The 27044-nt window shown below is 38.7% G+C and overlaps 2 protein-coding genes and 1 long non-coding RNA gene across 3 annotated transcripts in view; 2 read left to right on the top strand and 1 right to left on the bottom strand.

Annotated features, from left to right (window-relative positions):
* Positions 1-890: 890 nt before the first annotated feature.
* On the bottom strand, positions 891-13782 carry APIP (APAF1 interacting protein). The gene is made up of 8 exons (XM_068193781.1): positions 13623-13782; positions 11320-11420; positions 8422-8470; positions 6973-7090; positions 5781-5916; positions 3058-3225; positions 2408-2530; positions 891-1253 (listed from the first exon to the last, which is right to left on the bottom strand). The coding sequence occupies exons 1-7, from the start codon at positions 13725-13727 to the stop codon at positions 2431-2433; spliced, it is 777 nt and encodes a 258-aa protein (XP_068049882.1). The 5' UTR covers positions 13728-13782; the 3' UTR covers positions 891-1253; positions 2408-2430.
* LOC137475913 (uncharacterized) lies at positions 2428-3216 on the top strand. Its single transcript, XR_011000123.1, has 2 exons — positions 2428-2557; positions 2672-3216. It is a non-coding gene; the product is annotated as an uncharacterized lncRNA (long non-coding RNA).
* Positions 13783-14022: 240 nt separating the features above from the next.
* Positions 14023-27044, top strand: part of PDHX (pyruvate dehydrogenase complex component X) — a 33213-nt gene continuing 20191 nt past the window's right edge. The window contains exons 1-3 of the mRNA XM_068193801.1: positions 14023-14170; positions 20376-20459; positions 25137-25237. Coding sequence (XP_068049902.1) covers positions 14029-14170; positions 20376-20459; positions 25137-25237 — 327 coding nt within the window. The 5' untranslated portion in view covers positions 14023-14028. The remainder of the gene's footprint in view (positions 14171-20375; positions 20460-25136; positions 25238-27044) is intronic.

The raw sequence follows: 27044 nt of genomic DNA, 5'->3' as shown, positions 1-27044 counted from the left end.
TAGTTACTTAGTGATAATCATTATTTCACAATAACCAAGGTCCCCCTAAGGGTTAAAGGTTGCACCCTGCAGGTACAGAGGTACAAGAGGGAAGGGCAAACATATCTAAGGTACACAAAACACTAACCCTAATTGTCATCCCCAGGAAAAGGGGGAAGTGGTGTCTGCCATCTCTGGCGTCTGCCATCTCCTCTTGCCCTGGTTCTAGGTTCTCTTTGGACCCATCTTTGACTTGATTCAGTGTTTTTATCAGTTGCTTAGTAGGAAATAATTGAAACATTTTTTCCCCCACTCCCACAGCAGTTTTATTTTAGGTTGAAGAGTTAATTCACCTCATGGAAGCTCCAAAAAAGTATCAGAGATGATGGAAAGGGAATGGTGGGAATGCATAGCACCTAGTAGAAACCAGGGTCAGCTGGCACTTAGCCTGTCTCAGCTCACCCTTGGGACTGAGGTCTCAATACTCAATTAGAAAGTTGGTCAATCGAGGCTTACACTGATGTCACCAGGGGGGCATTCCAGAAGATTTTGTCATAATTATGTGAGATAATGAGCAGTTTGATTAAATCTGCCTTGGAGGGGAGCTAAGCAGAGGTCATAAAAATCTGTTATTCAAAGTGAAGGAATTAAAAAAGGTAAGACCCAGAGCAGTCCCTCAGAAACAACTACAAAACACATGCTATAAAATTTTCCTCTTATTATAATGACAATTAGGAGAATTTAAAAATACATATGCTACATGCTTAATTTAAAAAAAAAGAAAAAAAACACAAAAAATAAACATGAACATGGTATGAAGGAATCAACAGTTTAAACAATGCTTTAAACTTTATTAACTTCTAATTAAGGGGCTGTCCTCACTTTTTTCTGGAAGAATAAAAGCTAATAACTTTCAGAAATGCAGACTTATTTTAAGTTAAATGATGTAGCATTAGAGCAGGATGAACAAGTGCAGGTTGTTGAAATATGAATTTTTAAGGCACAAAACCAAAATGTGATGTAAGTTCTCCAAAGTTTTTATGAAGTACTTTTGCATCTGAATTTTCACTCCTCCTACTGTGGCATTTGACAGGACTTGTAAATTGCAATGATTGTTCAGTAGTTGGGTTTTTTTTAATTCTCCTTTAATTCTTGGGTATGTTTAACAGTTAAAAGTTCCTATTGACGTTTGTCAATCAGCTGAGGATCAGCACCCCCTTCTGGCTTCAATAGTGTGGGGTGAAAGCTGGAGCTCCCATCATCATGTAAGAAACCTGTACAGGAGAAACAAAGTAAAAGCAAAAATAATCTAAAACTTGTCATAATAAATAGGCAAATGAATATCAATGCCACTACAGTAGCCCAACTTATCAATTGCAGGGGCTGAGGACTAATGTTAGGATGGCTCTTGTGGGCCATGAGGTAGCTCTGTGCAGCTGTGGCAGCCAATGTGTCTTCACCACTACAGGCAGCAGCAGCACCCTAAAAACCTGCGAAGGCAGAGGCTCACTGACAGGACACCTCCTGCCCCACTGTCTCCTCCTCTAGGGTGGGCATAATGGCCCACCCTGAGGAGCCAAGTCCCTGTCTGTTCTGGGCTCGTGTTGCCTGAGGAAGCATTTGTCATTAGCCTACTCTGTTTAACAACACAACTGCTTTGGTCAAGAAATTCCTTTATAATCTCAGTACTGGTACCTTTAAACTTGTATTTTCCAACTCTGAAATGTTATGCTACCACTGCATATTTTTTTTTTTTTGCCATACTATTTTGCCATATGTGAGAATTTTTTCAGGTAGCCTTCATGTAAAGTACACCCTGACCATGGTATCTATGGGCTTTAACTTCAAAAATTTCTTATGAAAACTTTCAAAACTGATCATTGCTATAGTAGAAAACAAAAAGCCAATGTGATTTCCTGCATGAGGTAAACAGGTAACACTAATCAGTGAAACTGAAACCAGCCACACTGAAGGAAAAAACCAAACCCCCTAGAACCTCCAAGTAACCCCCCACATAAGTAATATCACTGAGATGGTCTGAAATCAAACCTGGTCCTGCAAGAAGAAGAGCAAATGTGGGTGTTCAGACACCTCTGTGCACATCAGCTCACTAGGCTCTGGCCTTTTTAGTCCATTGGCTTTTCTGAAAATGCTTGATATTATTTTGTTTTAAAAAGAAATCACGCTCCATGCTGTACATTGGTACTAAATACCCAATGGACATATCTAGCTGTTAATACATCGATTTTTTGCTGCATTGTGTGGAAAATGAGCACTATTTCAGGCATAGATACAACTAGTGGTAATGGAGCAGACTGGGGGAAGATGAGAAATACTGAAGTTTCCTGAGGGGGAAAGCAGACTGAAGTGATGGTGTCATCTGTAGTCTCTCCCTCCAAACAGATCATCCTTACAGATAAATTCACACCTGAGTATAAATGTTGTTGACATTTACAAGATCCCATTTTCTCCTGCTGGATGTTTTGAAGGATCTAGCCCATGCTGCTTCATCTGCACTGCGATATCAAACAAGTAGTCATAACATTCACACCTAAAATAAATAGGGAAAAAATGCAGTGTAAGTAAAGCTCAAGTCTTATCATGTTTTATGAAAATTAGTATTTTCCTTCCTTAAGATTTTATCACCCATGTGATAGTCTGACTGGACAGCTCTATTATTGTTTATTTCCAGTGCTGTGGAATGGAAAGTGCCATTTTCCTACATAATATTGATTTGCTGCATTTCCATCAGCAAGAGGTAAATTCCAAAAATGGCACCAGGGAGGGATACACAAACAGTGTGGCAGGTGTCATATTAAAGCAGAGATTTCATGTTTCATATGAGGAGGGACTTGTTGACTTGTCTGAAAGGAGAATGTTGCCAACCCTATCAGCCAGCATTGATATGAAAGGAAAACTAAGCAATGGAATCATGGGTGAATCCATTCTCAAAAGCTCCCTATACATGCAGTGAGGCTTTAATATTCTGAATCATTGTCCACAGGCTGGAAATATACATAGCATTAAGTTCATTAAGATCTTGAGGCAAGAGATAGCATATTCCTGAACTGTACTCACATCGTTTTGGCTTTTTCCCATGTCTCTCCCCATACATAAACACCGTGACGTCTGACCAGGACAGCACAAGAGTCTGGGTATTTTTCCATTGCACGTGCCATTCTCTCCTTGAGATCCTTCTCTTCTGGTGTATTCTCAATAATAGGAACCACTAATGTATCATCATATCTATAAAACAAAGACATCTTCATGTATTTAAAAAACCTCTGTGCTTGGATGTATAAACTGTTCCCTAAGAAAGAAATTATCCTCTGACTGTGTAAAATGTTAAATTCTCAGCACTAGATTTTATGCTCTTCTCTTGTGAGTCATGCTGTAGCATAGGAATTCTCAGGAACATCTCTCACTCCCAAACACATATTATGCTGGCAATACCTGAGCTACACTTGAGGCACAAAAAGAAAACAACACTTTAATCTATTAGGTGTAGCTGTTTATTCCCATATCACTTTGTAGTTGGGTCCCTTTACAACTTTTTCAAACTTTCCATCCTGTACTGGCATCATCTACAAGTTTTACCTCAGATTAAATTATTTAAAAGAATCATATGATATAGAAGGAAATGAAGCTATTTGCTGGAGAGCAGAAAAAAAATAATTTAGGTAGTCCAAAAAGCCCCTGGAAGATTGTCCTGCTAAGGCATATAAATAGAAGGTAGAATCAACACATGAAAAATAAATTCTCTGAGATGGAGTCATTGGTGGGCTACATGTGATCTTAAGAGAGCCTGAGAACCCCAGCTCCAAAGACAAGATGATGCACGTTACTCAGTGGAACTTGCCTAAGAGTTTCTTCTGAAGGAGGACTAGGATATTTGGCATTGTTTGAACCTTAATTAACACTAGCAGAAACTTGTTTAAATAGTTTTAATAAGTCCCCAGTTCAGGTTCAGATTTATCATTGAGATCACATAGATATTTCATGAGTGGATGCTAGTAGTACTTTCTTTAGTAAAACACAGAAAGAAAGCAATGGTAAAAAAAACCCAACACCAACAGCCTGTATTTTAAATCAAATATTCAGAAGATAAAGTCTCATGTCTTATGGTTCTCAATGCTGACGCTTTCTCACAGAAGGCTATAGAAATAGTGAATGAAGAAAGTGAGGTTGCATTTGAAGCTCTACTTTGACTCTTATAAATTTGGATGACTAAAATTACACTTGGAGTGATTGTTACTTACGAGGCCAAATGAGTTAATGGATTGGCTTCCTCAGTTCTGCTTTCTGCTTGAGCTTGGAAGCTGCTCTAAGTATTGTAACTGATTCCTAATCAGGACCATAAGCTTTCTGTCAAGAACTAATACTTAAAAACATCAAGAAGACTCTGAATGAGCTAAATACTTGGGATCTCTTTTTTTAAATTGAAATACAAGCACCCTATGTTTAGTCAAACATGGATGTAAAGTACCTTGTGACAGTCTGACTTTCAAAGTTATTTACTACTGATCTAATTCTCCTTCTATGGAAATCAAAGGGTAAAACTAGTGTGGGATCACTGGAGTCATATTTAGGCCAACATATAGTTCTGATTATTCTACCTGTAGCATTTTCCTGGACAGCTTCCAGAAAAGATTTAAGTAACTAGAAACAACATGCAATCCCATTTTTGAAAAGTGCCATTTTGTATTTTGAATTCAAGGTCCCATTTTTCTTTTGAATTCAATGGGGAAACTTGTGTGAGGCAAGCCAGTGGAATCAGTCTAGTGTGAATGAACACGTGCTTATGAGCCATAAAACCTGGACCTTTGATTTCTTGAGTTTTTCTGGTAAATTAATAGAACAACACAGAAAACTTGTAGGTATGGAACCCAATAAATACAATGTTTCCTGACTAATGTTTAGGAGTGCTTGAGGTTTCAAAATGCATGTAAAAAAATTATTGTGGATTTTTAAAAATCAGTGCTGTTAGACAATTGAGTACAAGGGCTTGTATTTTACCACATCAAATATGCATATGCTAATGGTGACAAGAAAGTAAAGTTGGGAAGCCAACCAAAATGGAATAAAGTATGCCTGGGCGTAAAATCACATATGGCTTGCTCCCTTGCCAAAGGGCAATAGTTAGATACAAAAATTAACATCAAAAAGTGGAAAGAATTTAGCATTTCAATTTCTCATCTCCTTGTCACATGTTATATAAATGTTGTTTGCAGATCCCAATTCAACGCTCTGTGGGTGGAGATCTCAAAACAAGCCATCACACATAATTTGGAATAACTCAGCACTTACCTCAGAGCTCATCCTTGAAAAGTAATAACATTATCTTTAATGAGCTGTTTATTCTGAATTTTCTTTCAAACTCTGTCAAGTAAATCTGAAATCCTCTACTCTCTTAACATGCCCTAAACTAGCACAGGCAGTGATATGTGAAGTCCACCCAAGTGTAGTTTGTACATGCTATCAATCCAACCTGGTGTTGGCTGGCTCCAGTTTCAGCTGAATGTTGTGCAGATGTGGCAACATCTCAGGATGCAGCTCTTTATTTGGCTTCTTCCTGTAGCTCAAGAGACCACAGCAGCCTTGGCATTACAAGATTTTATCTCAGATCTCTTACACAGGCTTCAGATCTTACGGAAAGCCAGTGGTGACAAAAAAGCTAGAGGTCTTTTTACTTCTTATTCTTCTTCTACACTTTCAAGTATGTAACTCAAATGACTTGTATTGATATTGCTGAAAACAAATGATCAAACATCACACCTCTTTTCCTAAATATAGAGAAGTACCTGTAATAGCCTCCTGAAGTACACTTCTGAATTCCTTTTATCATCTCCTGATGGGTAATAGAGAACTCACTCCCTGGGTAAAGAAGGGTAGCCATAACAGCAGCCTTGGAATGTGTATGGATCACTGCGCCTGCCCCTAAAAACAGAAAAAGAAAATTTAGAATTAATTTTAAAATGAGTCTATTAAGAAAATTTTATTCAGATACTTGATTAATTTCCTTTGATTAGGCATCTTACAAAATGGTGATCTGCTGTATGAGAAGAGAAAATATACAGCAACCTAAATGAAGATATGAGGTAAATACTCCTATAAAGGATAATTACGGATTGTCTTATGACACTTGTGTTAACTTTCAGTTAATGACAAATTCCAGGAGAGATGCTGCTTGTACAAATTTAAGCAGAAACACTACTTGTACATTTCTTTACATACTACAATGACTGAGACACTCTTTAATTTTATCAGAGTTCTGAGGTTATAAAGAATTCCCAAATTTATTTGTTAAATGAAAGTTTAAAGCCTTTTACTTTCTTTTTATGTTTTCCTCAATTATCTGCTGATTCTCTGAAAAAAATTCATCATCTTATTGTGTCATGATGGAAAGATAGGTAGACAATATTTATAATCTACTTATAAAGATACAATGTTGTTATTCCTTGAGGACATATATAAGCTGCTTGTGCAGGAAGACCAGATGAGATTCCCTAAATCCTTTCTAAAATAACAGATGTAAATTTTGCACAACATCAAAAGCTCTCTATTACTATCTACCTGCAAAAGAAAAGTTTCATACTGTTTTCACCTATTCCTAATTTATAACTGTTAATCTCAGCCAATGGATGTAAAAGGATTTAAACTGTAATAGCTGAATTGTCAAAACCACTGATATAAAAATGCTGTAACCCTGGACTTCCCCTGCAACCTACCAATATTCTGCACTAAAACTCAGTCCTGAAAACATGGTCATAGGCATAGCTACATGAGAAGATTAAATTGCAAGTGATACTGACAGGATGTTAGTATGGATTATATTAATCTGTATATATACCTTTGCAAATCAATTTATTTTATAGTTTCATGTTTATTTCGCTGTAACTTCTATGGATGAAGAATATGGTACTGAATAGCAATTTTGTGGATGTACATATACAGTGTTTCAGTCACTGCTGAACTGCAAACATTGCTACATACCTCTCATAGTGTAGGCATTCATAAAAAGAGGTGTGCACTGGCTTTTCTTTAATTTCTTGTGCAGTGGAGGACCACTGATGTCCTGCTCATTCATGTCACAAACAAACATATCTTCTGGCTGCAAGAAAGAACAAATTATTTTGATCTGTGATAGTTTTGTTTGATATTTAACCTCAAATAGTTTTGTTTTCCCTCTAGGGAAACAAATATATACAAACCATGTATTTAATTCAGAATGTGATTTGAACTTTGTAAAAGTGCTGTAATGCTCCACATTTATTCCAGCTTCTAACCAACACTGTAATGGAAATTAGTATTAAGTACTCTTTTTCCTCAGACTGATGCCATGCAGATATTTGTAAAACTACAATTTTCTCAGAAAGGAGATAGTGGAGCTGAGTAATAACAACAGATCAAAAGGAAAAGTAGTAGCTGATTAAAAATAAGAAATGCTGATGTACTTTTCCTTCCCTACTTAAAAGAACCAACAAATGACACACGTTAAAAATAATACATGTAAACTTGCAGAACTAACTATTTATTTTTAAACTTTGCTTTTAGTAGCTTTACATGAATGTTACCTTTGCATCAATTACCTTTGTGATTCATAATAGTACAAGCAATTGTTCAGTATCGCAAAAAAATTTTAATGTTATTTTAAAAGTCAGCAGAAAATACAATTGCAGGACATTTCCTCACTGACTGTGCTTAATCCTCTGTTACTGTGAGCACAGACCAGAGCATCGTGGTGATCTTACATACCTTTGCCTGCCTTACTTCTCCACATCCCCAGCAAACACTGCTCAAAGACCCCAAGTTTCTATCAGTGAAGAAATTCCTTTCAGTCCTCACTGTATTTATCCTCAGATTTATGAGATGACAAATCCTTTCCATGTATTACTCTATCCTGGGGGAGTTCCTGCTGTCATAAAATAGGTATTGTTTACTATTCCCCTCTCCTCTTACATTTTCATTTTTTTTGGAAAAGCAAGCAGAGACAAGGTCACCTTTTCATGGGGAGAGCCCAGTTTTTTACTGAGAATATCAAGGCAAATATTTGCAATCCCTCAAATGAAAATAAACAGCAAATGTTTATTTGACAGAAGTGTTAATGTCTATTTACGTGGGTAACTTGAAACTGTAGCCACACAGGTCTAGCCAACCAAGCCTGACAAAGAATAAAGCTGGACTGGAGTAATGCTCCACTCTCATGCTGCTTTGTATTAATTTAAAGCAAGGAGAACATCAAGACTAATCTACACTGGCCACTGAAACACATACTGGCTTGCTATGATAGTGGAGTACTGGGAGAAACCAGCGGTTGTTTCAGTAATGTAGTCAACACCATAACAAGTCTGTAACTTCACATAAGGAAAAATGAAACTCTAAACAAAGGCACTTTCATCCATCTCAAGATGAGCTCTGAGGTAAAAGTACAGTTTAACATACCTGTATTCTTTCCTTTTGGACTCCTGAAGGAGCGATGTAGATTTCATCTCTAGGAAAAGTTGCAGATGAGAGAAATCAGTAAACACAGTTAAGCAATGACTGTTTCCACTGTACAGGCATTCGAGCTCTTGAGCCACTGAAAATGAAATAGCAAATCTAGACCCTCACAATTTAAAAACTTTCTTGTTCTTCCAATACATTGACAGGTGGATAGTTTTCAAAATAGAAGTAAATTTTATGACAGCAAATAAAATCTTTAACTTGCAGGGGTACAAAACCCTGCTTTCAACTTGACAGATAACCAAAACACATGTAAGAAGTGCAGCCTTATTTTTCCACAAAGAAAAACAGCCTCTCCATGCAGTAACTCCAACTCAAATTCCTAGAATTCAGAATAAAAATTAAATGAGAAATTGCAAACAGATACTGATCTGTGACAAGGCACGTGACAAAACCATTACATAAAAATCCATAAACTATCTATAAACAGTAATGACTATCTGCAACATTCAACACTGTAAACACTTTTTTTTAACTGTGCAGGTTAGGTTTCTAGTGCAGTTCCATGTTTAGCTGAGTTGATAGCACTAATTCACTAATTCAGTGCAATTAAATTTAAGTAGAAGTGCATTACTTCTTGCAAAGACTAAATGAAAAAAAACCTGTAAGAACTGATTGAAACTAAAATGATTTCAAGATGGTACTGCATTATTTTCATTATTAGCACAAAACCCCTAACTATATTCTCTCTCTGAACTGCAATCACTATTTGGCTTCAGCAGCCATGTACTAAATTCAGGAGTACAGAGACATCTAGTGAATAATTAGTCAAGTTACAGACACATTTCCTATGGACCATGGGATATTCGTAGTTCTAGACAAGAGTATTGGAGCTGGTGAAGGGTCTGGAGCACAAGTCATATGAGGAGCAGCTGAGGGACCTGGGGGTGTTTAGCCTGGAGAAAAGGAGGCTCAGGGAAGACCTCATTGTTCTCAACAACTGCCTGAAAGGAGGCTGTAGCCAGATGAGGTTGGTCTCTTCTGCCAGGTAACCAGTGACAAGACAAGAAGAAATGACCTCAATTTACATCAGGAGAGGTTTAAACTGGATATTAGGAAAAATTTCTTCACTGAAAAGGTTACCAAGCATTGGAATAGGCTGCCCAGAAAAGCACTTGGCTCACCATCTCTGAAAGTTTTTAGAAGAAAGTTTTAGACATGGTGCTTAGGAATTTGGTTTAGTGAAGAACTTGGCAGTTGTAGGTTTATGGTTGGACACTCGATGATATTAAGGATTTTTACCAACCTGAACTATTCTGTGATTTTAATTCTTCAAAAAATAAAACTCTTAAGATGATGTACTATTCATAGTGGTAAAATGTCTGTGAAGCACAGAAAAATATGGCTCTTTCATATTTGTAATTTTTGATATTCATGAATTAACACTGCCAGCATTGCATTAATTTAATCTTGATTCATTTGCACAAGCAAGGTAAGAAATCAAGTGGTAAACTCAGTTACTTATGACAGACACACAATTTTTCTTAAACTAGATTTTTTCTTTTTCAGAACTTAACCAGAACGAGAAAATATGATGACAAAATAAAGTCTTCAAATACAAGATACCTCACAAAGAATTCCACATCCATTTTTAACATGCTATGCCAAATCCAAATTGGCATTTTTTTCCTTGATGCTTGATATGAACTGCTCAGTGAGTAAGGCTGATTAAGATTACCTGGTAAAAACAGTTGGTATATTTGAATCCAATTTTAACTGTTCTTTTACATTTTCCTTTCTAACAATGCCAAGTAAACAAGCTATAGAACTACTAAGGAAAACTATATTACTATATTAGTGTATTCTCTGATAATGCCATTTGTCTTGCCAAAACCAACAGGAGTTGTACTGGAATGACAAAGAAAAGAGGCTACATTTAGGTACAAATTAGAACTAGAAAGATCTTCCCACAGAATTTATCCTATTTTCATTCATCTCATTATTATTACTGTTGTGGCTTTGCTTGCAAAATCAAGCAGGGAGGTGAAATGACCTGCACAAAGTCCAAACAGCACAAGTATGAGCGTTTAGGGTTTTTTTATTTATTATATATATATAAAATAAATCTTTGAATACAATGGCTGTTTGTGCATGCATGCAAGTGTATACCAGAAAAATGAGAGGTCAGATACTTTCAAGATCATGTCAAACCTTGTGACTGGGTACAGAATTGCAGGCTCTGTGCAAGGATTTTTGCAGAATGAGGACTTATGTTTTTTTCAGTGGCCACTAAGAGGAGCTCTGTTCCCACTAAAAGGATTGGGGATTATGAAAAGGCAGGAGACAGGCAAATTAAAACACCAAGTGGTGCATCTTCGTAGGAGATACAGACCAAAAATTGTTGTTACCTGTCATGATTTAATTATATGTAAAGTATTTTTCTCCTTAGAAATTACCTCAGTGGAACAGGAATTTCCTTCCTGGAGGAAATATCTGGCCTGTAAAATACACCCAGGGTGAGACTGATCTTATTTAACCACAGGCATTTGAAAGCCTGATGTAACCCACTATAAATTCCATAGTCAGTGAAATGAAAAAGGGGGAACACATTGTTCTTTAAAGGCAATTCATCTACCTCACACAAAGGTAGGAAAAGGACAGGATAAGGTCACTCTCTGAAGTTGTCTCTCCCCATTGAAGGGTCTGCAATGATTAATTCAGACTATTCACCCTCCTCCTATATGGTTAATTTTGGCATACTGCTCATTTCCCCCTCTAACTTCTTGCTCACTCTTGACTTGCAAACATTTCTCTTGGAACTGAAATGTCCTCACCAACCACTAAACACAGCCAGCCTCTCCCTCACCACCACATTATTTCTCTTTCATCATTACTTACCCATGTTTCAAGCTGATTCCTCCACCAGTTCCCGTTACCCAGCCTAAACCATAAAACAGTCTACAAAGCTCTGGGATAAGATTCCTTGGATGTAACCCATCCTAAAAAGAAAATAAATCAATGAAAAACCATCAGGAAAACCTCAAACCTAAGAATTCAAGTTCTCAAACTGAGTTTAAGGGATTAGTACTCTCATGCTGCAGCAAAATTGTCTAATTTATGGTAATGAACTTCAATTACAAAATAACTGCATGTTTACACAATGCTCTTTATGCTCTGCCAGGGACATCACACCCTGAAACAAACAAAACCCCCAAATAAGGTGCATGTCTGACTATCCTTCACAGGAAAAGTCTCATCTAAAATTTATTTGAGTGCAGTGGCCCATAGATATTACACCAGCAGGATTATGTTATGGACTATTGCACAAAAAAAGGGACAATAAATGCATCTAACATTATCAATTTTTAAAAGCTTGACTAATAGTTTTCCTATTAAATCAGATTTTCTGTAGGTTTATTTTACTTGATTTACAAATTTCAGAACAGACTTTATTAGTCAATATACATTTCTAAAGAGCACTCAAAAATACCACGGAAAATATATATAAATCATTTTATGAACTTTACATTCCTACATTTTTACTACACAAAGTTACTTTACATGCAGTTTAGTCAGAAAGCAAATTGCATTATTTTAATATTTCCTTAGAAGGAAAAAAAAATCTTTTATTTTTTCCATATTCCATTTTTTATTACATTAATATCCATATCTATTAACCAAAGGTATCTCTGGTGTTGGAGGTAAGGTTTCTACCTACATTACCACAGTAATACAGCTACTTTTATGGTGTGATTTTATGTAGGATTTTTTTGTTTATTGCAGATTTAAAAGTTTTTCTAAAATGACAAATGATTAGCTGCTCTACTGCTCACCTCAGTCATTAATGCCCATCAAATAACATTTCCAAGAAAAATATTTTATTTAACAGCAAGAATCCACATTGGGAGGGAGCATTTTGACAACACCAACAGAACAGAGAGACCCAAAGCAAAAGCAGCACAAAGCAGAAACGGTAGGCAGGTGGTGACTCGGTGCCAATACCTTTGCTGAAATGTTTAGGAAGAAGTGCTTCCAGGTGGTGTTGGACTTGCAGAACTAAGGGTGGGGAGGCAGCATGGAACAGGAGCACGAGGCAGAGGAGACCGGGAAGGTGAATTACAGGAGATGGCAGCCTGGGGCACGTTTGCAACGTTTGGAATCTCCTACTCTAACCTCATCTTTACAGCCTCCAGGGACAGGGAGATTTGTTCTCTCTTACCAAAGATCATGGGCATGCAGGAGATGGTCTTCCCTCTCACCTCTGTGACAATGTTTTATGTATTATGACCACTCAATCTGCTGCTCTTTTTTTGCTTTGCTTATGATGAATTAGATTCTTTCCCACTTTCCTGGCAGGCCACATCATCTAGGCTGCTGGTACGTCTCATCTCCCTGCTGTCAGTTCTTGCTGGTTTTGAAGCTTTGGCTGGTCTCTCCACCAGTGTCACATACAAACTAGAGAGGTGTTCTGTCCAGGCAATGCCTCCATATGCTCAATGTTTGCTGAAGCACAGCACTGCCAGCTCATGTTCTGGTTGTGATGACAGATAAAGCCCCAACCAAAGACCAATTTAAAAAAAAAAAAAAACCAACCCAAAGGAAAACCAAATCTCAAACCTAAACCACCCCAGTTAACATAAAAAGAGCCATGAGTCCTGTAAGTGCAGCCAGACTAACAGCTGACAGCATTCTGGAAACTGTACTAAGTTTTTCACGTTTGTACAGGCGCACAGAATAGCTAGGACTGGAAGAGTCCTGTGGAGGCGATTCAGTGCAACCCCCCTGCCAAGGCAGGGTCACCCGGAGCGGGCGGCACAGGAGCGCCTCCAGCTGGGTTCTGAATGCTTCCAGAGAGGGAGGCTCCACGACTCCCTCGGGCAGCCTAGTGCAGTGCTCTGCCAGCCTCAGCGTAAAGAGTTCATCCCCGCGTTGAGGTGGAACTCGTGCTCCAGCTGACGAGCATTGCTCCTGGAATGCCGGGCGCTGACTCCGCCTGCATCTTGCTGCCTGAGTTTCCGACAGGGCACGCTGCCAGCTCGTAATCCACTTGCCATCCACCAGTACTCCCGGGGCCTCCCTCCTAATTAGCAGCTGCGAAGCTGCAGGCCAGTTAGCAAGGTTCAAGAGCAGCCTCAGTCCCCGCGGTGGCGGGGGTCTCTCGGAGCGGTGGCGGGGCCCCGCCGCCCCCCGCTCCCCGTTACCTGCGCCGCGTCCCCGCCGGCGGCCGCCATGGCGCGGCCAGCGCGGGGTCCTTGCTCGGCGGCTTCTTGGGGCGGCCGCGCGGGCGCCTGCGGAGCGCTGGGCATCCCCCGGCCGTGGGCACCGACCCGAGCCCCGGCGGGCGGGATGGAGAGGCCGCTGCTCCCCCCCGGGCCGCGAGCCGGCAGGGACTAGAGGAGACGCGGGTGCGCCCCGGGGACGAGCAGCCAGGCTGGGCGCGGGTGCGATTGCATTTGCCCACGGCTGGGACGATCGAGGCGGCCAATCCCGCGGCGGGTGCCGCGGGAGGGGCAGGCGGGGCACGGGGGCTCGCTGAAGCCGGCCCCCGGTTATTTGTGCTCAGGCAGGCAGCGGGCAGCCCCGGCGCGGTCGGGGGGCGGGGGGAAGATGGCGGCGTCCCTGTGGCTGAGCGGCGGCGGGGAGCGGCTGCTGCGGCTGCTGCGGGCCGGGCGCTCGGCGCTGGGCGCGGGGCTCTCCCCGCCCGCCCGGGCGGGATGGAGGCACCTGCACGGCACCTGGGAGCTGCTGGGTGAGTGGCGGGCTGGTGCCCTGCTCTAAATGAGTCTGCGAGGACGTGCAGCGGAGAGAAGGTTGAGAGCCGGTGGTTGCGGTGGGCTGACCCTGGCTGCATGTCAGGCACTCAGCGAGGCTCATCTATAGCTCCCTTCCGCAAGTGGGCAGGGGAGAGAAAACAGCAGAAAGTTCACCTACTGAGATAAGGACAGGGAGAGACCACTGCTCCATTACTGTCGTGGGCAGAGCAGACTCGACGTGGGGATATTAATTGAGTTTATTGCCAGTCAAAATCGGAGCAGGATAATGCGAAGGAGGAGGGGGAACACCCGAAAATCGCTTTCCTTCACCCTGCTCTACCGCCTCCCTCCCAGCTGCGCCGGGAGACGGGAATGAGGGTTCGGGTCGGTTCATGCCGTGCTGTTCATGCCGCCGCTCGGGGAGAGGAGCCGCGGTCCTTGCCCGGCTCCCTCCCGGGACACAGCCCTCCAGGAGCTGCTCCAGCGGGAATGCTTCCCACGGGCTGCAGTTCTCCGTGGGCTGGCCGGGCAGCAAAGGCTGTGCCCCTGGTTCCGAGGCGAGCGGGGCCCGCGGTGTGCTGGGCGCACCCTGAGCTGCGGCCCCGCACCGGGACGTGTTTGCTTTGCTCTCGGGAGGTGCTGAAAGCACATCGGGGTGCCTGTGTGCTGACAGGAGAAAACGCGGAGAGACGTGATCATTATTAAAGGTCTAGAAAGGAAAAAAGCGAAACCTACAGAGGAAAATAAATTAAGCCTTCAAATATGAAAATATTTTGATGTTGATAAGGAAAAAGTTCTCACCATTGAAAACAGGAGTGTGTTTTCGAAGTGGAAGTATAGCTAAGCACTGAAAGTTTTTTATTTGGGTATTTTGGTCCTTGTTTGTCAATTCCACCACATTTCTGTCATCTTACTCTCCTGGTAATGTTTCAAGTAACTGCAGAAGTTACTTGATGTGTGTGATGTATCTTTTATGTTATTCTATTTGATCTTTAATGGAAAAATAAAATTTATTACTTGCATGTCTAGCATCCTTTCCTACATAGAATTCAAGGTGTGAGGTTACGACAACACCCTTTCAAGATGTATTTTTCAAGAGTTGGCTGTTGCACAATTATCAGGCAGATCATTTACCCTCCCATGTTTTCCTCTGTCTCTAAGAGATGTGGGAAGAGTTACGGATCCTGAAATGAAATGTGATCTTTCCCTACTTGCTCTGTAAGTTACAACTTGTAAAAAACATTTAAACAATGATCAGATGCATTGTCATGAGGTCCCTGTGTGATGCTGAGCATGATATACCTGAACTCTTTGAGGTTTAAGTGCACTTACAAAAAAGTGAGCTTTCATTAACCTCGTGTAATAAAACTCAGTAGCAGTTCAGAGACAGTTTAATTATTGTGGCTTAGACCTCGACATTCCCTTCTTTCCAGCACTGGCTGCTTTGCAGTATGAAAATATTTTCCTTTGTAAAGCCTGCTGTGTGAGATACAGGAAAGTCTATCCCTTTCTTGAAATAAATGTTATTTGTTTCCAGATTCTATTAGAAAAAGCTTGGGTTTTTTCTACATATAATAGTATGCAAATATAGTATAATGCACGATGAACTACTCCTAAATTGGTCTTATTACTATCTTTTTATCTTATCCTTAAATAACTCCTGTCTTCAGTCCTCCCAGACAATCTATTGTGGTTTTTATGTTCAGAGTACTTAATATATATCTGGAGTTAAATTTCTAAATTTGGATATGCAAATGACGAAAATATTTTAATTCCTTACAGTAAGCTTTAAAGTGTTAGAGTGGATAGATCACATCTTTAAGTCATCCAGGCTTTCCTCATTCAATCCTTCTAGTGTACTTAGAGCTTTTCAAGGTGGCATGTATACCATTAAGAAAAATGGTATCACCAAAGTATTTTCTTGACTTCATTGTTGCCTCTAAAATAAAAGATGAGAAGTCATAACTTCTCTGGTAAAATACAGCTCATTTGGGCATAAAGCTCATCCTTGGTTCCTAGTTTGACAATGTAAATTTAAGTAAATTTTATTTTAGCATTACTCTTATTTCTCTGCTTTTCTGTTTCTGAAAAAGCCACTATATGAAGAATTGGTTCATTTGGCTCTAGTTTATCACATCACATGAATTTTTTGTTTCTGTGATTCTGTCCTTGTCTGTGGTGGTGGTGGAGGAAAAGTTGATTTGCATAATTAAAACAATTAATTCAGAATGGAATTCCTAGTTTGTTGGTCACAGAGAAAGAGGAAAAAGAGAGAATAGAATAGAACAACCTCTTTATGTTAGAGGTGTGTCAATTTTTCTTTGTTTTTAATGTTTCATAATCTTATCATTGGTGTTAAGTTGCAGCACATTTTTCTGTTCTCTACTGACTGCAGAGTGTGTGTAGGAAGTTATGAAATATCTGTCTGGTGGGACAGGTTAAATATTCATTGAATCCCTTCACAGAGAGGGAAGGTAGCAGAAATGTTGCCAGACTCAACTTGATGGTTAAAACTTGTCACCGAGGACAAATTCTTTTGGCTACATAGAGAACATTTAAAATAGCAGTCTCTTGTTCGTGGGAAATTTGTTTGGGTTCTTTTTAAGTCTTCCTCCTGTATATTCACTTAATTGAAGTGTAATAACACAGTTACTGTTGATAGAAGTAAAAATCAGTGGGTGATGACTGGAAGTTCAGAAGTTTTGATTGCTCATGGTTCTAAATTCTCATTTGCCCATGAGCTTAGTCTTTGAGATTCTGTGCAAATTGCCAGAACTTTTTGCTGACCCACAATTGCAAAGCAACAATATTAACTTCCCAAGGTGCTTGTAAGGACTGCCTGTACAGTGCAACTAACTTATGTAAATACAGTGATTCCTCTTACTATCCCCTTCTTAACTAGATGAGGGCAAATAATACTTGGTGAAGGTAATTCTACCTTGTAAAGTTGCTTTTCTTTGAGGAGGCACTTTGAAGCCTGGTTTTTGTATGTGTGTGGTCAGTAACTCAAAAAGTAACTAAAACAGCTTTGAAACTCTTGTTGTGGCTGGTGTTCCTGTGTATCTCATGCTGAACAGGGCTCTTAATTGCAGCAGCACTGAACTTCTCTGAGCATGGGCCTCTTTGGATTTAAGCATTAAATGGGTGCACAAGGTCCTGTCTTCTACTTTGCATCCAGCTTTATTTGTCCATTTCATGGCTGCTTGCTGCTGGAGTTCCTCTTCTAGTTTGAGGAAAGGACCAGAATGGATTCTATGTTTTGGGGTGCTTTCTCATAACATTGAAAGGAAAATGTTACAGTGGCACAAATTTGTTGCTCAGTTTTGTAGTTGTGCCAAAGTACAAAGCATATTCTGGGAAGTGGATCAAGTAGCTCTTCATGGAAGAGAAATGTGAACCACTGTGTTTAAAAATTAATTTTTCCTTCATTAAAAATGTGGATTAATTTCACTTTTTAAAATGAGGTCTGTCCACTAGTTCTCAATAATCCTAGATATTTATGGGATACAACTTGAAAATAATGTTTTCATTGTCAAAGTCAGACTTGTCAAGTTAGACTAATGAAACTGAGAACACTTCTTTGCATCCTATAATGTATCATATAATGTATAATGTTTTCTACTTGCTGTTATTGAGAAATATTATTTTTTAGTAAATATGTATAGTACAAGACAGTTTTTTAACTCATACTTCGTCAGTCATACCTCAAATACTACAAAACTTTATTTGGGAAATGAACACAGATAAGCATTTGCATACATAACATAGTTCATTTTTCTGTTTATTAGTCCTAGATGAGAAGTTGCAAGAAACTTTTTAGAGAAAGTGCATGGATGTAATTCAGATTGGAATTGTGAGCCTTACAAGGAACATTGTCTGGATACATTTCTAAACATGACAGTCATGAATAATATTAAACCGAAACTACCATGGAAAGACTGAGACAAAAAAATGTGCATTTGCTCATGCAGGCTTCTGGGAACATCAACCATGCAATCGAGCTCATTTCCACAAAACTCAAATGCTTTTGGTAGCATGATTCTGATTGTGTTGCTGTCTTGGGGGCTTTAGGGAATAACTAACTTTCTGCTCTTTGTGCATTTTAAAATGTCAGGATCATTGATGGCTGCTTAGGTCATTAGAGGTTTGCTACAATGTTTCCATGTCACATTTTAAAAAAATTACGGAGTCATTTGGATTGGAAGGGACCTTTTAAAGGTCATCTAGTCCTTCCCCCCCTGCAATGAGCAGGGACATCTTTAAATAGACCAAGTTGCTCAGAACCCCATCCAACCTCCCAGTGGTGGAGCATCCACCACCACTCTGGGCAGCCTGTTTCTATGTTTTACCTCTGTCATTGTAAAAATCTTCCTTTAAAGCCAGTCTAAATCCTCCCTCTTTCAATTCAAACCACTACCCCTTGTTCCATTGCTGTTGGCCCAATTAAGAATTCTGTCCCCATCTCTCTGAAAAGCCCCCTTTAGTAACTATTGAAAGACTGCACTAAGGTCTCCATGGAACCTTCTCTTCTCCAGACTGAACAACCCCAACTCTCTTGATGTTTCTTCATATTAGAGGAGCTCCCTCCCTCATCATTTTTGTGGCTGTCCTCTGGACCCCCTCCAACACATCCATGCCTTTCCTGTGCTGAGGATTCAGGAGCTGGATGCATTTCTCCAGGTGGGATCTCACCAGAGCAGAGTAGAGAGACAGAATCACCGCCCTTGACCTGCTGGCCTCGCTGTTTTTTATGTGTCCCAGGCTATGTTTGCCTTCTGGGCTGTAAACCACAACCTGCCACATCACAGCTTTTCATCTGCCAGTACCTTTAAGAGACTTGTCACCAGTGTCCGTGGGGACATTGAGATGATGACCACTACCCTCTGGATCCAGCCCACTCCTCAGCCATGAAAGAGTCCACCCATCTAATCCTTATTTCATCAATTTACAGACAACGATGATGTAAGTCCAGAGAGGTGACATCCATAGCCCTTCTTTGTTCACTGGTGTCGTCATTCTATCCTATGAAACCACTAGGTTGGTCAGGCAGGACTTGCCCTTGGTAAAGCTCTTCTGGCTCTCTTGAATCACCTTCCTGTCCTCCATGTGCCTTAGCCCAGCTTTTGGAAAAAAAAGGGCCAAGGAAAAAAATTAGAAGAATTTTAATCTAAAAAGCAGATAATAAGGAAAAATGAAAAAAAAAATTCTAAGTTTATTTTTTTAGCTGTTTCTAATTACTCCAAGCAATACAGCAACTGGGAGAAATGTGGTGTTGTTTCCTATAGAATAATAACAATCCTTAATGCTGGGTATTAGAGAAAAGGGAATATGAAGCAGAAATAAGCATTGCCATTGTATACAATGTACCTTCTATGTGTCTATTTCTGTTCTGTGCCTGAACACAAATTCAGACATAGTAGTTCAAGAAAGAGCCTCAAAAGTCAGGTACAGGAAAGCTGCTTTTACAAAATAGATCTAGAAAGATGCTTTTTTTGGCCTCATAACTATATTTAAAAGTTCAGAAAGGTAGTATCTCTCATATTAATGTCCTCTTTGGTGTAGAGGATCAGATGACAAGAGGTCTCATTTGCAGTGAAGCCAAGCTCTGTGCTGTCTCCTGAGCTCTGCCCTCAGAGAATCCCACTAACATGGCTCCCAGGTGCTGTTACACAGTGCTGCTTCTGCATATAGGTTTACTGAGCTAAGATAAAATCACTGGAACTTGAAATCAAGCAATTTCTACAAAGTTGATATAGTTTTCTAGTAAAAAGGATAAATAAACATTAAAAAACTTTCAGTGAAAGAGGTGGATCATCAGCATCTGCAATACTAGGATCAAAAAGGCTTTATTAATTTAAAAGATAAGCTTTAATCTGGAAAAAATTCCACAGCCTGAATCAAGGAGGAGAAGGATTACAGGAGAAGGAGGATGTATTTTCAGATGATCAAGAAAACTTCAGGTCTAGGAATCCAGAGTCTGTGAATTTCCATTTCTCTTGTAAGGGGCTTTTTTTTTTCTTTGAGCTCTTTGGTGGGCATGCTTGTATGTAAACTTAACAAAAGGAGCATCATAGTGAATCTTTTGTTCAATTATCTTTCAGATTCATGCACTTTTAGTTTCTTTTGTGTCAAGCAGTTAACTGAGAAAAAAATTACACTGAAAAAGTACTCAGTTGAGATAACCACATGCTTGTTTTGCAGGTACACCTGGTATTAAAGTTCTTATGCCTGCACTTTCTCCAACAATGGAAGAAGGAAACATTGTGAAATGGTTGAAAAAGGAAGGTAAGATAGCATTTTCCGTGGTCAGATTTTCCATAATTCTTCAGCTATGTAAATCTATTCTGTAAAAATAAGATAATTCTTCCTGGTTATAGATCAGTATTTTGAAGCAAAATGTTTGGTGTATGGATGCTGTCATCATGAACTATACCTGCTTTGAAGTTTTTCATTCTTTAAAAGGTTTTTTTTTCTTTCTTTTTTTGTTGAATTGTCTTCCAAAAGGTTGTGTTGATCATATTTTTGAAAAATTTCCACTGGGCTCTTCTACAGTGTGAGTGTGTGTGCTGTTTTTAATACCCAGTGTTGTCATGCTGCTCATTAGCTTTGGAAGTCTGAGAGCCATTGACTTTGGGGAGGATCTCTCATTTTTCTGCTGTGTTATGGAATACCATGAAAGATATGGTATTTTTTGAATATCTTTTCTAATATCTTAATTATAGTCTACAGTTAAAACTGAGAGAAATTTACTTTCCTAACCCTAATACCAAATGGGGAAATTTTTCCCTAAAAGAGCCCAAACTGAAAATCAACCTACTCATCCAAAAAAAACCTGAATTCTATGCTCTGACAACTATGTGCTTCTATTAAAATATTTTGGAGCAACTGGATAAAAAATCTGGATAAAAGTCAAGTTTTGTCTTCATGTGGTTTGTATGTAAATGAAAAATGATCTGTAGAAGTGTCAGCAGTTCCTGTTCTGTCAGGAGACCTTTGTCCTGTTTACTCCTACCCTTTCCCTTCTTCAATTTAATATTAAACCTGAATTTTGACTGTAGTTTTGGATTCCAGATAGCTATTGTTCATTAGGGTAGGATGCATTGCAGGATAGCAGGATGCTTTTGGATAGCTGTAGGAAGATATCTTGTTCACAGGCATTTTTAGATTTCTGGAAGAGATGAATACATATGGAGAAAAGAAAATAGCTTAAAGCTTAATATCTTTATCTTTATTTGGATAGCTAAACATGTTTTGACTATTGTGCCTAGATAAGCCTTTTCCTTTAGCTTATCATTTTAAGCGTTGATACACTTCCATTATTGTGTTACTGGAGAGCTTCGCTTTCCTACATTTTGAATACATTTTGAGAGGTGGCTGGAAGACAGCTTCTTGCTGCAGTAGTGGACTTGGCCTTTTGCTCATGAAACTTTTAATAAGAATTTCTGCAGAATTTACTGGCAACAATTCAGAAGTTTATATCAATTAAAAAAATTGCACTGGTGTTCTTGAAACTTGAAGCTTCAGTTAATCGAGTCCAAGATGATGCAGAGAGGAAAGAATGATCCAAAATCCTTTTTATATTTGTTAGTTGTCAATAGTTGTAAAACATTAAATATCAACAGTAGCCTGTTTTACAGTATAGCATTCAAAATTGCAAGAGAAAACAAAGAGAGCATAGTAGGAGTTGAAGTAGATTCCAGTTTACTCTCAAAATGAATGAATCCACTTTCCTCATAAAAAAGTGTTGGAATGTAAAAGCTATACAGTGGTTTTTCTCAGTCTTTCCACTAGCCTTCCACCCTAACACAAAAGAAAAAAAAAGTTTCACACCTATTTTAATGAAAATCAATTCTTAATTGAATATTAGACTTTGAAAGAAAACTATTTTAGTATTTTTATTGCTGTTTTCTATTTAGAAAGAAGACCAAGCCCAAATATAGTATTTTGTCTTATTAGCCACATCTATGACAATAATTAGTTCCTATCAATACTTTTGTTTCCTCTAAGAGTCCGGACAACAAACATAAAGACAATATTAAGATAAATTTTGAAGAAAATAGTGAAATGATTTAATGTTTACACACCTCCCTGTAAGGGATGCTCTTAACTACTTAATTCTCTAGAGTGTTTGCAATGTAAAAGCAGTGTTATTGCTGAATATGAATGTTTGACAATCTGATGTCCAAGAAAATAAATATTTTTAAGCAGTTAACAGAAGCAAGCCACTTGCATATAAAATGTTTCTTCCCACTGTATAACCAGAAGGGGTCAGTATAATTCTATGTTGATAGTCTTTCAGTTCTTTGTGTAAGTATCAAATGTTTTTATTTTATGGTTTCACAGGATGGACAGATAATTTCACTACTACAGAAGGGAAAGTGCTGAATTTAATTGATAGCTTTTACTTTTCCTTCTCATTGTTAATGCAGTTTCATGTTGATTCCTGTGGGTAATAAAGTCATTCTCACAAAGATAAAACTATGTTTCTAAAAACTTGTATTTATTATGTATGAATTTAATGTTGATGAAAGCTGGTAGACTGACAGCCCAGGAGACCAAAATCCTCTTGTTAATGTGGGCAGAAAACAGAAGATGCAACAGTGCTGGCAGCATCCACACGCAGTGTAGCTCTGCTACCTTTTGAGACATCAGCTCCAGGGACTTCAGTATCTGTGTTCAGTCAACTCTGATTTTATTTGCAACATTAAGAAATGCAGTTTGTATCTTGTGATTTGGATACTTGACTGTCAGCAGTTGAACATAGCACTGAGGCTATTGGATGCCAATTGGATCTCCTGGAAGGAAACTCTGCTTCAGTAGAGAGCTTAACCATTCAGCTTAGCTATGGGCATTTAATGATTAAAACCAAATCAAAAACAAACAAAGAAACAAAAAACCTGAACCCCACCCAAAATTTTTCAAGGGCGTTATATATATAATTTCAGAGAGCTCTGGTTTCAGGCAACTACTGTTGCAAATACTGCTCGGTTTAAAGTGTAAGAGCAAAGATATGCTTTGCAAAAGTGTTCTTTACAATCTTAATTATTGGGAAAGCTGATTTGTAATTGACATCAAACTGAGCACTGATTAGGAGCTATCACAAATACTGTAATCTCTAATGAAAGTAACTATGGTCCTTTCTATTGCACTTGGGTACTGAAACACGGACAGGACTTGAACGCTGCAATGAAGTGAATTCTTTCACCACATTTATTCAGTTGCATTTCAAATTTGTGGTAACTTTATGGCTGCAGTGATGAAAGGAAAACAAACAAACAAAACAAAAAAGTATTGGGAAAGTGGTTTATCCAGTTCTCTGAAGACTTTTCCTGTTGCCCTCCCTGTACAAGATGAAGTTAGTTTTCCATGAACAGCTTCAGGTACCCAAGTTGAGAGGTGACATGTGACAGACACATGGATGAAGGTATTTGCTTGGCTGGCCTACCCTGCTGGAGGCACTGCTGTTGGTCTCTGAGCACTGAGATTTCTTTTTAATGGTGCAGAACACTTACAGTCTAATGGCAGATTAAGATACAGAGTTAACTTCCTTTCTGCTTGCCAGTCTTAGCTCTGAAAATTACATAATTTGCCCAACAATTTGATTTCTTAACAGCTGAGAAGTACTTGCCTAATGATCTGATATATGGCCTACTTGAATTAATGATCCAGTGAAATTAAAACACTCGTATAGAGCCGAGAGTTTTGACTTCCTCTTATAAACTGTTCATGCTCTAGTTATTGCGAAGTGGAATGTGACTGTTAGATTATTACATTAAAAAGATGAAGTATATTTCTCTACCAATTTCTGTAATAGGAACGTTTATGACTTATAAAACTATGTAGGTAACTGAGCTTTTGATGTTTTTATTCAACACAAATGAGGTACAATGCCTCATTTTTCCTTTCTAATTCATGTAGTCTGAAACAGGAGATGACATTTTTTTATAGTGTTGTCTCTTACCTAAATGTAGGTGGTAACATGCACTAGGTTTCACTTCTGCTTCTTAAGCACAATAGAGTGATATCAGTAGTTAAGCTAAATGCTTAGGCAGGTAATGCTGTTGCAGCATTTCTGGTAATGGGAAAATACTAGAATTTTACTTCTTATAAAATTGTAGGCATGTTTTAGGCTTGTATATGTTGTCTCTATAAGGAACAAAAGCTGTATTTTGTTGGAAGCCAAAACATTCAGTTATGTAACGGTTTTTAATGTAATGTCAATTTTAATGTTGGACATCTAGTCAGAATTGATTTGTTGAAATAATCCAGACACATAATATATTTATCATCTGCTAGCAGATACAGATATTCTTCAAAAGCTGAGGAAGAGTATGCTTCAGAATTAATCTTGGATTTGTGTAATGTAGCAAAAGCAATTTCTAGCACTTGTGCATATTTTTATTTCACAAGGTAAATATGAATGAATGCTTGAAAAGACAAAGACCTTTCTGAATTATATAGGAGATTAAGCACACTTGCAAATGTGCTTTCCCAAAGACATTAAAATTCCTGAGGTTTTTATTTGAATTTCTTTAATACTGTAGATGCCAGTTACAGAGCTATGATACCATTGTCCTAAGCAGTTTTAGATAGCTTGCTCTGACTGGTGGCTGGCAGTGAATATGGAAGGCTCAGTATTTTATTCATAGCAATGCTACTGAGTATGGGGTTCTGGAAATTAATTTTATTGTGTGTGTAGTTCCTCTTGGAAAGCCTGCTGAAAACATCAGTACTGGGAATGTGTCAGTGTTCTGCCACAGCAGTTTGTGGTTCTTGAATCTTGGTGATTTTATTTGGAAAGGAAAGATCCATTATGATAAGTAATGATGGGGGATCAACTAGCTATAACATGTATTAAGCTATAAATAACTGTATTATATGGTGAATATCTGTCTTCCGTGGTTAAACAAATCTAAAAGGAAGTGTAGGGTAAGTATTCTTAAGTTCTGTTGTATTTTGCAGGTGACACAGTGAGTGCTGGAGATGCATTGTGTGAAATTGAAACGGACAAGGCAGTGGTTACCATGGAATCAAGTGATGATGGCATATTGGCTAAAATACTGGTAGGAATCCTACATTTCTCAGCAGGGTATTATAACTTCAGACTGCTGTTTAGCATATTGCCTCAAAAACTAGTTTAGATAGCTAAATTTCTGCTCAGTATTCAGAAACATGCACTTGCTTGTTTTCCTGGGGAGAAATAATTGCTCTGTTTGTGCCGAGTGTGTACCAGACTATTGGTACATGATTCTGTATATATTTTAATGGATTTTCACTTCACCTGTTGTTTTGTATGTTTTACACCTGGTGAATTATGTCCATGAAATATTGTAGTTTATGACACCTCTTACTCTGAGTTACAGGAAAACAGTTAACAATCAGTCGGAATATGGAATTTTGGGTGGTACTTTACCCAGGATGCGTCATCTCTCTGCTAGATTGTCTTGTGCTAGTCATTCAAGGTAGAATGTTATACAACATGGGCTGACCCGAAGAACAGTTCTTGGAGTTAATAATTTCCTCTATCAAAATTAGATTGATTAAACTTAATAGAAAGAACAAGAACTGGGATGAGTAGGAAATTTTCTGAAGCAGTCTCAGCTGGTGGTATATTGCAGCTGTTTCTTCTCTCCCTCCACAATAATTAAACAGGGTGAATTGCAAGAATTTGGAAAAAATGAATAAAAATTGGAGAGCTGTGTACTTTCAGTAAATATTACATTATTTGGTTAGGGAGGTCTCATCTAGGGAACATCTACCCATGAGTTGTGGATCACATAATCATACAAATTAGGCATACTGGTATTAATTGCAATCCAGCTACTTCGGAAACAGCAGAATGGGCATAGGTACAAACTGGTTCCTGGAGCTGTGAGAAAATCCTACCCTATGCACAGTGAGACATGTGTTTGTGCTGCTGTTACAAAAGTGTTTTGGATTGGTATATTAGACTTCCTCTCTCTGCTACAGCTGCGTTTTCTTACATCAGCATGTATTTGCAGTTATTCTTTGCAAAAACAGAAAAGGGAGAGTAGTTTCCTGTGTGGCAGCATTTGAGAAGCAATGTTCTGTTTGGCATCTTCCTTTTTTGTATAAGCAAAGGCAACATCCTTTGCAAAAGTGCAAAACTCGAGGTAGGTGGGGGGCTGGGGTAGGGAGGAGAGGGGATGTAAGATGGAACTCAGCTGTAAATTAACTCTGTCAGGGCTTACAAAAACTGTCGTTAGTCTTCCATTTCTACAGGATAACTTGCATTTAAGCACTAGTGTACATAGACAAGAGTTTTTAAAATATTTTTCCTTCTTTTGATCGTGTTGCTAAATTTGTGTTCAACTATGGAACAACACATTTAATAGGTTTCAGAGGATCTATTCTGCCATGCCAGGAGGAAGTCTCACATCAGGCGTATTTTTTAATCCATGTTTAGTCTCCGTGTAGTTATTTAAATAATTGCTGGGCAATGCTTTCACTATTTTTAAATCTCTCCTCCAGTTTTGAATGTTTCTGAAAATCAGTTTGCCTCTGATAACCTTGATAAAATCTTGTGCAACCTATTCTGCATTTGCAGACACTGCTTTGTTAGATAATGTGAGGGGGAGATACGGGGATTCTCTCTGTCAAAAGTATTAAAGAATTAATCCTAGAGAGATTAAATAGAAATTTGCTTAGTTTCTTTAATAGTAATTCATGATGGCTACAAATAACATTAGTATTTCAGAAGCTGTGGGTTTTTAAATTTCCTATCTTGTATTTCAAATGCATTGCAAATTTCAAAATCTCTCTGTGTGTATTGCTCTTGTGGCACATTTTTTGATAAATGAAAGCCAGGCTTTCCAGCAGCTACATAATATCAGTGTCATGGAGCAGTGA

This window comes from Anomalospiza imberbis, chromosome 6, assembly GCF_031753505.1.
Source record: "Anomalospiza imberbis isolate Cuckoo-Finch-1a 21T00152 chromosome 6, ASM3175350v1, whole genome shotgun sequence".
Classification (NCBI taxonomy): domain Eukaryota; kingdom Metazoa; phylum Chordata; class Aves; order Passeriformes; family Viduidae; genus Anomalospiza; species Anomalospiza imberbis.
The sequence above is the reverse complement of the archived record's forward strand: the minus strand, read 5'-3'. Positions and strand labels throughout refer to the sequence as shown.